General features: G+C 32.5%; 1 protein-coding gene across 3 annotated transcripts in view; it reads right to left on the reverse strand.

Annotated features, from left to right (window-relative positions):
- The window catches only part of LOC110461059 (hemicentin-1-like), a 46,847-nt gene continuing 33,817 nt past the window's right edge, over positions 1-13,030 (reverse strand). For all 3 annotated transcript variants that reach the window (XM_021514337.1, XM_021514338.1, XM_021514339.1), the window contains exons 8-14: positions 12,210-12,370; positions 11,530-11,641; positions 10,179-10,304; positions 9,610-9,754; positions 8,280-8,396; positions 6,653-6,721; positions 1-5,904 (exon numbers count right to left, since the gene is read on the reverse strand). In XM_021514337.1, the coding sequence (XP_021370012.1) occupies positions 5,532-5,904; positions 6,653-6,721; positions 8,280-8,396; positions 9,610-9,754; positions 10,179-10,304; positions 11,530-11,641; positions 12,210-12,370 (1,103 nt within the window). In that variant the 3' untranslated portion in view covers positions 1-5,531. The remainder of the gene's footprint in view (positions 5,905-6,652; positions 6,722-8,279; positions 8,397-9,609; positions 9,755-10,178; positions 10,305-11,529; positions 11,642-12,209; positions 12,371-13,030) is intronic.

The raw sequence follows: 13,030 nt of genomic DNA on the forward strand, positions 1-13,030 counted from the left end.
TTAATATAGAATGAATTTATTTCAGAGTTTTCATCTACAGCATGAAAATCTTTTTTTAATACTTTGATAACATGAACAGAAAATAACCAACAGTTAACAATGCAAGGGAGATAACTGCACTTTTCCAATTTGTATGAACAAAATCTTGAAAATGTAAAAGTCTTACATGTCGTAAGATGAGAAACTCTATTATGATTGAAAATGAACATGAAAAATAAAAGAAAACAAGTAGATCTTTTTGTATAAATACCTTTAGCATACACAAAATGTGTTTATGTTTTTCTTGTTTCAAGAACCTTATATCATAACACATACAAATGGTGAAACTACATGTCAACCAATAGTTTGTAAACTCAAATCAGAGGAGGCCCCCACAAATATGTTACGTGTTATAAAGCATCCTTTTTTCAATATCAACTGATCTTTTAATTAATTAGTTATAATTAAAGCAAAAAATTAAAAACATATTTATATTAAACCAATAGTACTTTATGTATTGTAACGTTTACCTTATTAAACCATATCTGTATAATCTTGAGTAAATTTCAAACCATTAAGAGATTATAAAACATGTCTAGAACTTTTCATTTAAGTAAGAGAATGTACAGAGTTAAAATAAAATCTTTGTACTGGTTTCATAAATCTCATATGGGATTTTAACTGGTCTAAGATTTTTTCTATCTCAAAAACAAAACCTTATACAAATAATTTGAAAATAATGACATCTTTGAACATTGTTTTGAAGCTTTAAAGCACTACATTTTGAAATCAACAATGTCACCTCTACTATCCCAATCATGATGTCAAGAGTTGAGAGGTCATGATAAAGGTTATTTACAAGGATAAAAAATATAATATTGATATCTTTTAAAAGCGTTAAAAAATCATGAAAATAAATTAACAACATGGCCATAACTGTCTGTTTTATCACATTATGTGCTGATCATGGATGTGCTAACAACCAACAGGCAGTATAATTAGTTGTCCATGATTTTAGAGGTAGAGCGTATTCTCAAGATTTTCTTGATGGAATTATTTTATTTCTGTTAAATAATTTTCTGGACGGAATTATTTATGATCAGCGGAATATTCTCTGCACAGATTTAAAATCTGCTTAATAACTGGTGGATAGAGTTTTTATTAAATCTGATAAACCTTCTCTGGACAGAATGATCTAAAATCTGATAAACCTTCTCTGGACGGAATTATTAAGAATCTTAATAAGAATCCAGTTTACAGACTTATTCCATTTCAACCTCTTTATGTACCAAAATAAATACATGACAAATGAAACGATTAACATGAAATCCAGAAGTCCTTTCCACAGCCATATCAAATATAAAAGAATATATAAACAAAATTATCTTTCTTTCACATATATACTTGCCAACATTTTAAAATTTCCACGGGAAAGTTCTGCATGCTCAAAATTATAAAGATAACAAAATGCGTATATATATACAGCATATATCCCCAAGGGAAAATACTACACTTGATAATGGCATCCTCCGAGTTGTTCTTTCAGATAAAAATTATTACATCTAAGAAAAATGGAATAGCTTAGCAAATTCATTAGGGTACAAAATCGGAAGTCCCCCCTTCAGTAGAGTTGGCAAGTTTGCCTTCTTCAGACTAAACAAACACATAAACCCTACTACTGTTTACAAGGACTGCATCAATTATTACAAATAATAAATATCCAGATAGAAAATGCATTTTTCCAATAAACTAAAAGGGTATATGGGCATTCCAAAATTTTGTCAAATTTATTTGCCTATAGCAGAGAAAGAGTTTAAGGAATAACAAGAATCAAACTAATGAAAAGCAGTAAGGTATTTTCAGTAATGAGATTCTTTATGTGAATATAATACTGTAACAAAATGAGTCTGTCCAATCACAACAACTGATACAATAAATATGGAATTTTTCTCTCCAATCATATTGAATGTTACAAAATCCTACGGAAATCACATATGAATGTGGTTCAAAGTATAGAATACATTTTAAATGGACGGAAAAGTTCTAATTTAAATCTCAATAATTTTGAGATAAGAATTTTCATCAAATATCCATCACACAAATCAAAATCCTTATAAATCCCTGTTGTTTTTTATACTTGAAATAAAACTTTTTTGGTGTCGTAAGTTCTTCCTAAACTTATAATGTTCAAACTGAAAAGTTCACAGAGAATAATAAGAAAATGTTACGTTGTCAAATTAATTTGAAGTTTTAAACAAATGAAATTTCAGTAACCTCATAAACAATAAAAAAAATCTGAAAAAATACATATAAATATCTTATGTATTCATTTTCACATTGCATAAGTCTTCAGAAAGAATGCATGCTTTTACAATTATTCTTTTAAAACAAAAATATTTGAATATATGAAGGAGCTCCTCGTGCTGAAGTTGAATGCAAAACATGTATAAAAGGAAACACAATTCTGCATTATTAAACTAATTAAGATTTTTTTTTACATATATTACATTCTTTTATCTCGATATGTGCATTATCAAGTTGTTAAAGTATTCAGAAAATGACATTTAATCATCAATTTAACAGCTATCATGGCACAGAGTATCAGTGTAAAATGTTCAAAGAAACCAATCTCCAAAATAATTGCTATCCCAACAGGCCTAGGAACATTACAAGTTCCTCTGGACATTCCACAAACTGCAATTATAACAAATACAATTATCACTTTCTCTTTGCATAGCACCTAAAATGAATCTATTGTCAGACATACCATAACAAATTATTACAAATACAGAAGCTTGGTTGAGAAATTCCTTACACTACGTATGATTTCCTTTCCAATTAAACGTTGCAGGGAGGAGAGACACACCCATGCAATACTACTAAAATCGAACCCAACTTCCAGTATCCCCTTTGCCCAATGACACTCAAATTTCCCAGAATCTTTTGTTTGTTGTACTACCTCAAACATTTTGTTTAGTTTTGTTTGCCAAAGAATTGTTCAGCTTATTTTCGGCACAAAATGCTGGACCTGTTCTTTAAAATGTTCAAATGTAAACATTTTGCAAGTTACCTTTAACACTATCATGACAAAATAAACATTGTGAACTCTTCTTTATAAATGAAAGAGTATATGTCTAAGGTAAATAAGGGTTTTGAATGAAAGATTGAACATTTGATCTACATGAGTATTTACCTAATGATATATATACATGATATATACATACACAATATAAAGTATGATAGATATATGTTCATATTTAGGATGACATGTATTTAAGAAAAGGAATATATACGTTTCTAACAAGCTAACAGATATAAATATTTACAAAGGTAAAGCAATTTTGATACATGTATTTACATAAAGTGTATAAATAAATAAAAAAAATGTAAATAATTCAATGATTGTTACAACACTAATCTATCACTGTACCCTATTTAACTCATTCACCCTTAAGTTTCATAATGAACTATTCCAACCTTTGAATTGGAAGGGTTCAAATGTGACTTCAGGGGTGAATAAGTTAATCAAATAAGCAAATAAAATTGTTGTAAGGAAACAAATTCCAGTTTAGAAAGAAATTCAATTAGCAGACATTTTTATTAATCAAAGTCTTTCAACATAAAATCAAATTACTTTAAATTAAGGTACAAACTTTTCCCCTATTGATAACCACTAACATAAACTGTTCAAAAGTTTACCTTGTACATGTAGTATTGTTAGGGTTGTGCATTCGTTTGTACTATTTGTAAAAAGACTTTCAATTGCATGATAATAGGTCAGCTATGGTATACCAATTAATTATTTCACAATTATTTATTTTCATAATTGCACTTCAAACGATGTTTACCTGGTAATGTTTAAAGAAAACATCCATAGTATTTTAAGTAGCACTTTTTTTAAATCTGTAAGAAGAGATTTGTGAATCATTTGTTTTTAAAATTGACCTTCTTGGTGATTTTACACAATGTGAAATGATATGCGGATAAAACAAGACGTTCAAATCTCATTTAAATTTATAGATGAATAAGCGTAAATAAGATCTGACAGCAATTTGAATACATTGCTTTTAAAGAACTATTATATAGCATCATTTATTTTCAACAAATTTTCCAGGCATTTCAAACGGAGAGGTCAGTTATAAAAAAAACTGTGAATAATACATTTGTTCTAGAATCTATATGGGACGATACCTGTCTAACTAAATTGTAAATTAGTTATGATGTAGGGGTTTTTGATTGATAAACATGAATTTGATTATAAGAATTTCGTCACATCGTACAACATTTAAATAATGTTAAACCCCTCACTCAGTTCACTAGTCCTAGCTTGAGAGAGTCGTGACACGTTAATAAGTATAAGTACATTGCAAAAAAGGTGAAATTTCATTACTTGATCTCGTGAGAGATTTAATTAAGATCATACATAAGTAAAAAAAATATGAATATTGCAATTTTTTATAAATATTGCTAACTAAGTTTTCTAATATAATAATCAAGAGTGCTTCCAATAAAAGTAGTTAAAGAATAATTATCATAAAAAATCAAACTTTTAACAATACCAGACAAAGCATTCTAGATTAATTGTTATACATATATATTTTCTCATATCATCATATCTTTGAGAATTCAAAAATTAAGAATGGAAAATTTCCAAAAATTGTGAAAAATCATTCTTTTCAAAATAATCAAATATCCAGATAAGGTCAAGACCTGACACTTTCAAGCATTAGAATTCAACAATTCAATTTAGAAATTTTCAAAAAAATATATGAAAAATTGTGAATTTTTATGAAGTACAATGTATGATAAAGCCAAAATGTGAAGCTATAACCAGGATTTTTTGAGTTGCGAAATGAACAGAAAAAAAACCTGATGTACTTATTATCAGAAAATGGACTGGCATTATCGTTATAATTACTCTTAAATCAAGATTCAAATAAAAAATGCAAATATAAAAAAAATAATCACAAATGCGAGCTTTTCTGTACATTATTTTTATCTAATTAACACTCAGAGATATGCACTTTACTAGATTTGGTTTGAAAATGTTATCATATACACTTTATTGCGTAGTGCAAAATTTTTGCAAGGGTTTTAAGATTTCGTAATGCTTTGGGAATGCCCTCGCAAATGCTTTGCCTGATATGGAAGTTGAAGTATAGCATACCTATTGAGAAAACTTAAATTTCTTGGTGGAGACATTTATATGTACATAATATATGAACTTTCTTGACTCTTAATCTTAATACATAATCACCACATTTGTCCCATTAGAGGTTATTAATCACACAAGGCTAGTGTTTTATCACATGTTAGGATATTTAATTCGTAACTTATCACTCTATATTTATGCACTATAAAAATAGATTAATTCCTTCAACTCCACACTTATTGAAGATCCTTAAAAATCCTTGAAAATCAGATTGTCAAATCTGATTACCAGCATCAGGACTTGGAGCATTTTCGTCTGTTGCTGGGAAGCTTGTCCCAGTCACATTCGTATCACATATAAAAAATATTCCTATTTTCAGGGTCAAGGTCACCTTTGTCACTTAGTTGGTAGTAACTAAGTTGTCCTGGCTATAAGCCGGACTTCCGTCACTTATATAACCATGTTCCCTAAGATCCTCAGACTCTCCTCTTCTTTCACTCCTTGACCTCCTATGTTTTGACCTGTCCCTTTTTTCTTTCTTTCTACGGCTTCCATCCCTGTGTTCAGATTCGGCCCTTTCCCTTCTCTCCTTTCTTGGCGGACTTTCTTCTCCCTCTCCTGCCTCCCTCTTGTGATGATGCTTCTTTTTGTGACGACGATGACGTCGCGCTTCACGATGGGTATTCTCCGTGTTATACGTATGTTCCCCTGATAGGTGGACAGGGTGTTTTACACGTTTAGAGGTTAGATGGCGGCTGTCATCATACACAGAGCTGTGGAAAGGAAATGGAAAAAAATCAATCAATTGAAATAAATGTAAAACCTGAAATATTCGATACAAATTTAAAGAGATGAAATACATAAGAAAAATAAAATAAATAGTCTAAATAATCAAATTTTTGTGCTGTGCAGCACTGGCAACTGGAAAACCAAAAATGTACATGTGAATGCTACTTATGTCCCATGCCAGCATCAATTGTTTTTTTTTTTTAGATAAGCCAACCGTATTGCTCTAGTCCCACTATAAAGTTTTACAGTGTCATGTACATGTAGGGTCTATTGGAAGTACGAAAAAGAACCTTACAGATTCTGATCGGGAAAACATTAAACCACAATATTAATTATGTACATGTATTATGCTTTCATACCTAAAACACTGACAGGCCGATCAGCAAGGGCCCTACCATGTGTCTGATCCTACCACCTTGGTCCATTGCAGTAATAGTACCCTTGACCTTGACCTTAGAAGTTCCCATATATTTAGCAATTCAGAGATACTTTACAGAAATGAAAGTGTGGACGGACAGACAGATAGACAGACCCCGTGATTAACTATAAGTACACGTAAATCTCTGATATGTAACATTGCAACACAGGTTGTGATACATCTTTACAAATAAATTCACATAACTGTTCTACAAAAATTTATTTCATACAGCTTTTAAAGGATGCAATGAAAAGTAGACAATGTTTTACTTATGATTCAATATTACGTCCACAAGATAAAACTTTCAAGCTTACATGATTGTTCCATTCTCACTCTCCACGGCAGAAGGTGGGGCTCTCACGACAAATCGGGAGGTAGTACTCCTACAATAAGACATCAAACATGCTCTATAACTGTATACAGGGATGTTTTGCCGCATTTTAATTTGCAACTTTTTTACCTTCTGTAATGAGAGTGTGAATTTGACCGAGTGAACGTTTCACGGAATACAGTATCTATAATAAACGCCGTGTAATCTTTAACATCATTGAATAATATTTTCAACAACACACAAACAGAACAAAGCATTAAACCAAAGAGTGCCCAAAATGGGTGGAACAACAGAGAATCACAAACATTGTTATCAAGATTGAAGACAATCGGATTATATTTGAGAGAGTTAGTGAACAGAAACGGCAGATAATGACGTTTTTCTTTATTCAAGGGGCCATAACTCAGCCAAATAAAGCTGAAAGTGGTCATTTAACTTGACCGAGCCCTTCATTAAGTCATTAAACGCTGTGAAAAAGTTTGAAAAAAATTGGTTAACATTTGTTGTAGTTATTCCACAGACACGAAGCCCGGCAGATAATTATGTTTTTATTATTCAAGGGTGTTTTGCAGTTGATATTTTATAAAATGAACAGAAAAAAATTGTGTTTGTGGCCATGGTCAGATGATTTCCTGCTAATAGAAAAGAAGCAAATTTATCATTGTTACACTTTCTAATAATCCCACCACTGCCACCAGCGTTATATTTACTAATCCCACCACTGCCACCAGTTTTCAATTATCTAACCTCCACTATTGGTGGCCAGCATAACATTATCTTTTTGTATTACTGATGCTTTTCAGTCGCAGCTTCCAAAAGTTCAAACAATTTGAACTACAAAATAAGTACATTAATATTTACACTCAATTTACAACACAAATAAATCCAAAAAAAAAACAATCCAAAAAAAACATGCAGTCTTCACCCATTGTACACAAAGCATTTCCTTTGTTTATATCTAGAATTCTATTACAGAACTCAATCTCTCTGACCCAATCTCAACTCCAGCTATAAACAATAAACTACATACGAAACCTCTAATTTTCCTCTATCCAGATCACTCAACCTAAACTCCCTAGCTTCACTACTTCACTCAGACCCACAAACTCAATTTCCTTTATACTCAGATTCCAAAACACAACTACTTTACTCAGACTACCAACTCATCCTCTATTCTCTGACTCAAAAGTCAGATGTCCAAACTCAACCTCCTTATTCAGACTTTGAAACTTGGACTCTCAAATTCAACATCTTTACTTAGACTCTAAAACTTCGACTCTCAAATTCAACATCTTTACTTAGACTCTGAAACTTTGACTCCCAAATTCAACCTCCTTAATAGTTAGGACTCCAAAAGTCAGACTCACAAACTCAACCTCCTTTCTCAAGATTCTCAGACTCAGCTACTCCAACCCACAAAACGTTCCTATCTTAACTAAATATATATACCAGTTCTAAGCAAAATCTGCTACACTAAAAATGTTGATACAAGAAAACTGTTTAATCTTGCTGAGCCTCTGATATGACTTGGTTAGAATGGCCACAACTCCGTCTAAAATTCCATTTCCAAGGAATAATGTACTGGTGAAATTTTTGTTGATGATTCTTACCTTTGAGTTTCAGCTTGATAATTGTTGCCGTATATATATCCGTAACCGCCGTGACCATCGGAGCTCTCCATGTCCACATCCACATGCTTCCGAGATACGATGGAGGGGTTAAACTCACTGTAAATGTGTAGATGTTTTTTTTTCACATATCTGATGCTGACAGTTTGAATTCTCCTTAACCCCAACAATTTAACTATGTCTAGATATTATATATATCTATAGAATCAGCTTTCACCTTTCACAGAGCTCTTCAGGGTTATTTGAAATGGACACCATCTTGACGTCACAGTTAAATGTCATCACACTGAGTACAGTAATATATGACCATGTACACAAGATTGCTGGACAAACAAGCGCAACATTTTACTGTGGCCTGTTGAGACTTAGGATTATAATATTTTGATGAAATAGTTAGTCTTCTTCTTTCTTTTGTCTTAGAACGTACGTGTCAGATGATTGTTATGTAATAAACTAATACATTGAATTTACTATAACTTAATGACTTTCCCCTTTTTCATTCCCCTTTTTCATAGAAGTGATTGTAAATTGAAAAACTTCAGATAGAAAACTTTAGGTGAACATTTTTTTTGGTACCTGGTAAATGTGAACAAACAAGGACCAACATCAACAAAGGGACATAACCCTGTATTTCATGCCACATGCGGCCCAAAGTAAGTATGCGACTCTCTGCCATCTGAACAGGTAAACTCACATTCTGTACAAACTTTGGCAATTTTGAACCACAGGATACATATGCTATATATATATATGCTCATGTCATTGACAAAGTGATCCACAGTGAACAAAGGGCCATTAACTCTGAAAGACTAACGGATGGAGTGCAAACCTTTATTTCTCACTTGTTAGTAAGTACCAGGAAGAGAGGGAGTAAATAACAAGAGGTTAACGAAGCCATGCAGTCACCAGTACTAAGCTTTAGTCTAGATATATATTTATATATAGTAGATAATAAAGAAAAATATAAAATAAAACAAGAAGTACACAAGAACTGACTGCTAATTTTTGCCTTTCTGCTTTCTTGGGCTTCTTCAGGTGAACTCATATATATATATGTATATAAAAGGATCTTAAGCCTCAAGAGTTCCCATATAGTTTTCTCTCAAATTTCAGATGTACAGGGAACAAGTATGATATTTTCTTTATCATATTTTCTCAATCAAATTAACCTTTTTTTTAATATTATAGGCTTAGGAACTTAAAACAACCAATTATCAGTCATGTCTTTACTGTGAAAATATATTGTCATGCATGTGTGTAAGGATAACATTACATTTAACACAGTATACTAGCCAGAGAATGTATTAAATACCTGTATGGCCTAGGTTTGTGTCTGGGGGTGTAGGTTTCTACATGATAGATAGGCTGTTCTGTACGAGTCTCGTAAACCTCTGGCTCGGGTTTAGGCGTGATCTGACTTTTCTTCTTCTTCTTCTTCTCCTTCTTTTTACAGCTTCCTGTAACAGATCACATCAAGATGGCCGTCTAGATTAATTTAGTTATTGTAGATTAATATAATTACAAATGTTTTACAGTCAACAACGGTCATCAGGATACTATACTTTTCAAGTTAGAGCAATTCTCACAAATTTAACACTCAAGTTTGTATTCAACAGAATTTACCACTCATCTCATTTAAGATTATGTTCAATTATACAATTATAAATTAAATTCATCGCATTAACAAACTGAAACCAACAAATTTTCTGTTTTATATCATCAAAATGAATGAATACACAAGAGAAATACATAAATATATATCAAATATAGTCTGTTACGTCACAATTTCTAAAATGGGTTAGAAATCGTGCTAGGGGCTAGAAATTGTGGCATAATAAGGACTCCTCACTGACTTTAGTGGTATGTGACGCATTAACAAACCTGAACATATACAGCAGACAATGATGATGATGATGATCAAGAGGAGGAAGGCGATGCCCAGGACAATAGCTACGATGACCCCTGTAGAAAGACTGGTGCCTGTATCACCAGTAGAGGCTCCCGTATCTGAAAATTTAAACAATTTAATGTTAATTCAAATATTTCAGGCAGATTCTATGTCTGAAAATCCAAACAGTTTATGCTTCTAGGATATTTATGACCCTCCAAAAAATTTAAGTCCACTGAATTATTTCTGATGAAATTCTACACAAGTCTAATTCATTATTTACAAATTTGGTTGAAATGTTACATAATTACCTTTCTTCCAAAAATGATTTTATAAAATATAAAAAAAGACTTACAATGGACTGTGTAAAGAGGTGGTGCAACAGGTAGTAACTTTATCTACGTATATATATAGAGAGAAACAAATTCATACTGTTTCTGATGTTGTTGTCTTAGGGTTTAATTGTTGTAGGCAAAATGCTACAGAATTTCACCGTAGTTTTTCACACGTATAGTATTACCTCCCCTTAATGTCATTTTGAATATAACTTAGTCTGGCTAGGTAAGGGACCTAGGGCTGATCAGGTAGCTCAGTAATGTTGGTTATTTTAAACAAATTCTTATCAATTATATTTTTTATAAAAGTCCCTGAAGCTAAGGAATATATGCTTATTTTCAAAAAGATGATATATTTATTAGTTATGGTTATGTAGGAAAAGTTTCAAATTAATAGTTAAAATCTTTTGGCAGTGGTAGGAAAATCCTTAATACTGTAATATATTAAGATGTGGTACAAGGATTCTTAATATTGTAATATATTGAAATGTGGTACATACTATAAGGATGATTAATCCTGTAATATATAAAGATGTGGTACAAGGGTCATTAATATTGTAATATATTAAGATGTGGTACAATGATCCTTAATATTGTAATATATCAAGATGTGGTACAATGATCCTTAATATTAAAATAGATTGAAATGTGATACATACTAAGGATCATTAATCCTGTAATATATCAAGATGTGGTACGAGGATCCTTAATATTGTAATATATTAAGATGTTGTACAAGGATCCTTAAAATTGTAATATATTAAGATGTGGTACAAGCATCCTTAAAATTGTAATATATTAAGATGTGGTACAAGGATCCTTAATACTGTAATGTATCAAGATGTGGTATGAGGATCCTTAGAACTGTAATGTATCAAGATGTGGTACAAGGATCCTTAATACTGTAATATATTAAGATGTGGTACAAGGATCCAATACTGTAATGTATCAAGATGTGGTACAGGGATCCTTAATATTGTAATATGTGTTGAAGCGTTACAGTACAAACCTGGTTCGCCCCCACCACCTGTGGATGTCCCAGTGACGGTAAACACGATGTCCCCGGACTGTCCCACATCGTTTGTTGCCCGACACGTGTATGTCTTTACTGCTGACCCGGCCTATAGCAAGAAGATGGAAGGAGGGGATTCAATTATCTCTTGAACTTAATAGTTATGTAATTTTTTGGAATATTTTGAAAGGGTCAGTGCAATCATTATAACCTCCCCAAATTACTAAGCCCCCTGGTGTTTATAAAGTTTGTCAAATCCAATGGAATCAGTTCAGGAATATTTAACTCACAAATGTTTGTTATATACTTATATAGTGATTTAGTTTGTTAAGTCCCCTCAAGTCTGATATTGGAGTACGAAGTAAAATTTCTTTTCAAAATTACTAATAAAAAGTCACACTTTATTCGACCTCAATTAGCCACTGGCCAGTTACAGCAATTTGGAAAAAAAGGAAACTATTGAAAAATCACCTTCTAGTGGTACTGCATTTATGGCTTAAAGATGGGACTCTCATATTAGTAGAAGGATAGGGTGAGCTAAATAGAGAACTGGTGCTTAAAAATAGGGGGATTTTACCTCTCTTTAGAAGTATAAATTTGCATTCCTTTTTAACTACCTTACCCGTAACTACACTATTAAAAATTTGCAGATATTAACAATTTCAATTTTAACTCACCTCTACAGAGTTGATCTTTTCAGTGACGGCGAGCTGAGTGCTACCGTCAAACCAGACATAAGATGTCGCAGCTGGATTAGCGTCAGTGTCACAGGACAGGGAGACGCTGGTACCTATGGCTGCCGAGACAGATGGCTGTGACACAGCGCTTTGTGGAGCATCTGCGGAACAAATATTGAAAGTTAATTATATGCGATACAAGTTGTTTTAACTACACAAAATGTCTGGTAAGCATGAATCATGTCCCTTGGTCCTGTGATTGACTTATAAAATTGTAACGGTGACCTTGGCATTGACCTTGCGACCCTGAAATACAAACTCATCTTAGGTAGCCATGCTTGACCTGGGGGTTAACATTGTTTGACCAATCAATAGCAACAGTGACCTTGGCATTGACCTTGGTATTGACCTTGCGATCCCGAAATATAAACTTGTCGAATGCTTGACCTGTGCACGAACCTGATGATCCATCACAAGGTGGGTGATAGAATGGGACACCATTCCACGGGGAACATTATGTGCCTCCAGAAAAGGTGGGGGTATAGTAAATCCAAATTTAGGCTCTGAACGACATATTGCTGACATCCAGTCAAGCCACCAGACAACACTTATAAAACATGTCCATTATATAAAAGAACGTATAATTACAGTAGCCAACTTTATTTGAAGTGAAATCACAATCATCTGTTGTAGGAATGTCAGAAGGGTTGGGGTTAGCCGGGAGATTTAAAAACAAAATTCTATTCAATTGTTTTCTGAATTGTTTGTTTGTTGAACAGAAGTACATTTTGTGTGTCTCACTTGTAACAGATCCTGTCATG

Source organism: Mizuhopecten yessoensis, unplaced genomic scaffold, assembly GCF_002113885.1.
Source record: "Mizuhopecten yessoensis strain PY_sf001 unplaced genomic scaffold, ASM211388v2 scaffold10553, whole genome shotgun sequence".
In the NCBI taxonomy this organism is placed as follows: Eukaryota; Metazoa; Mollusca; class Bivalvia; order Pectinida; family Pectinidae; genus Mizuhopecten; species Mizuhopecten yessoensis.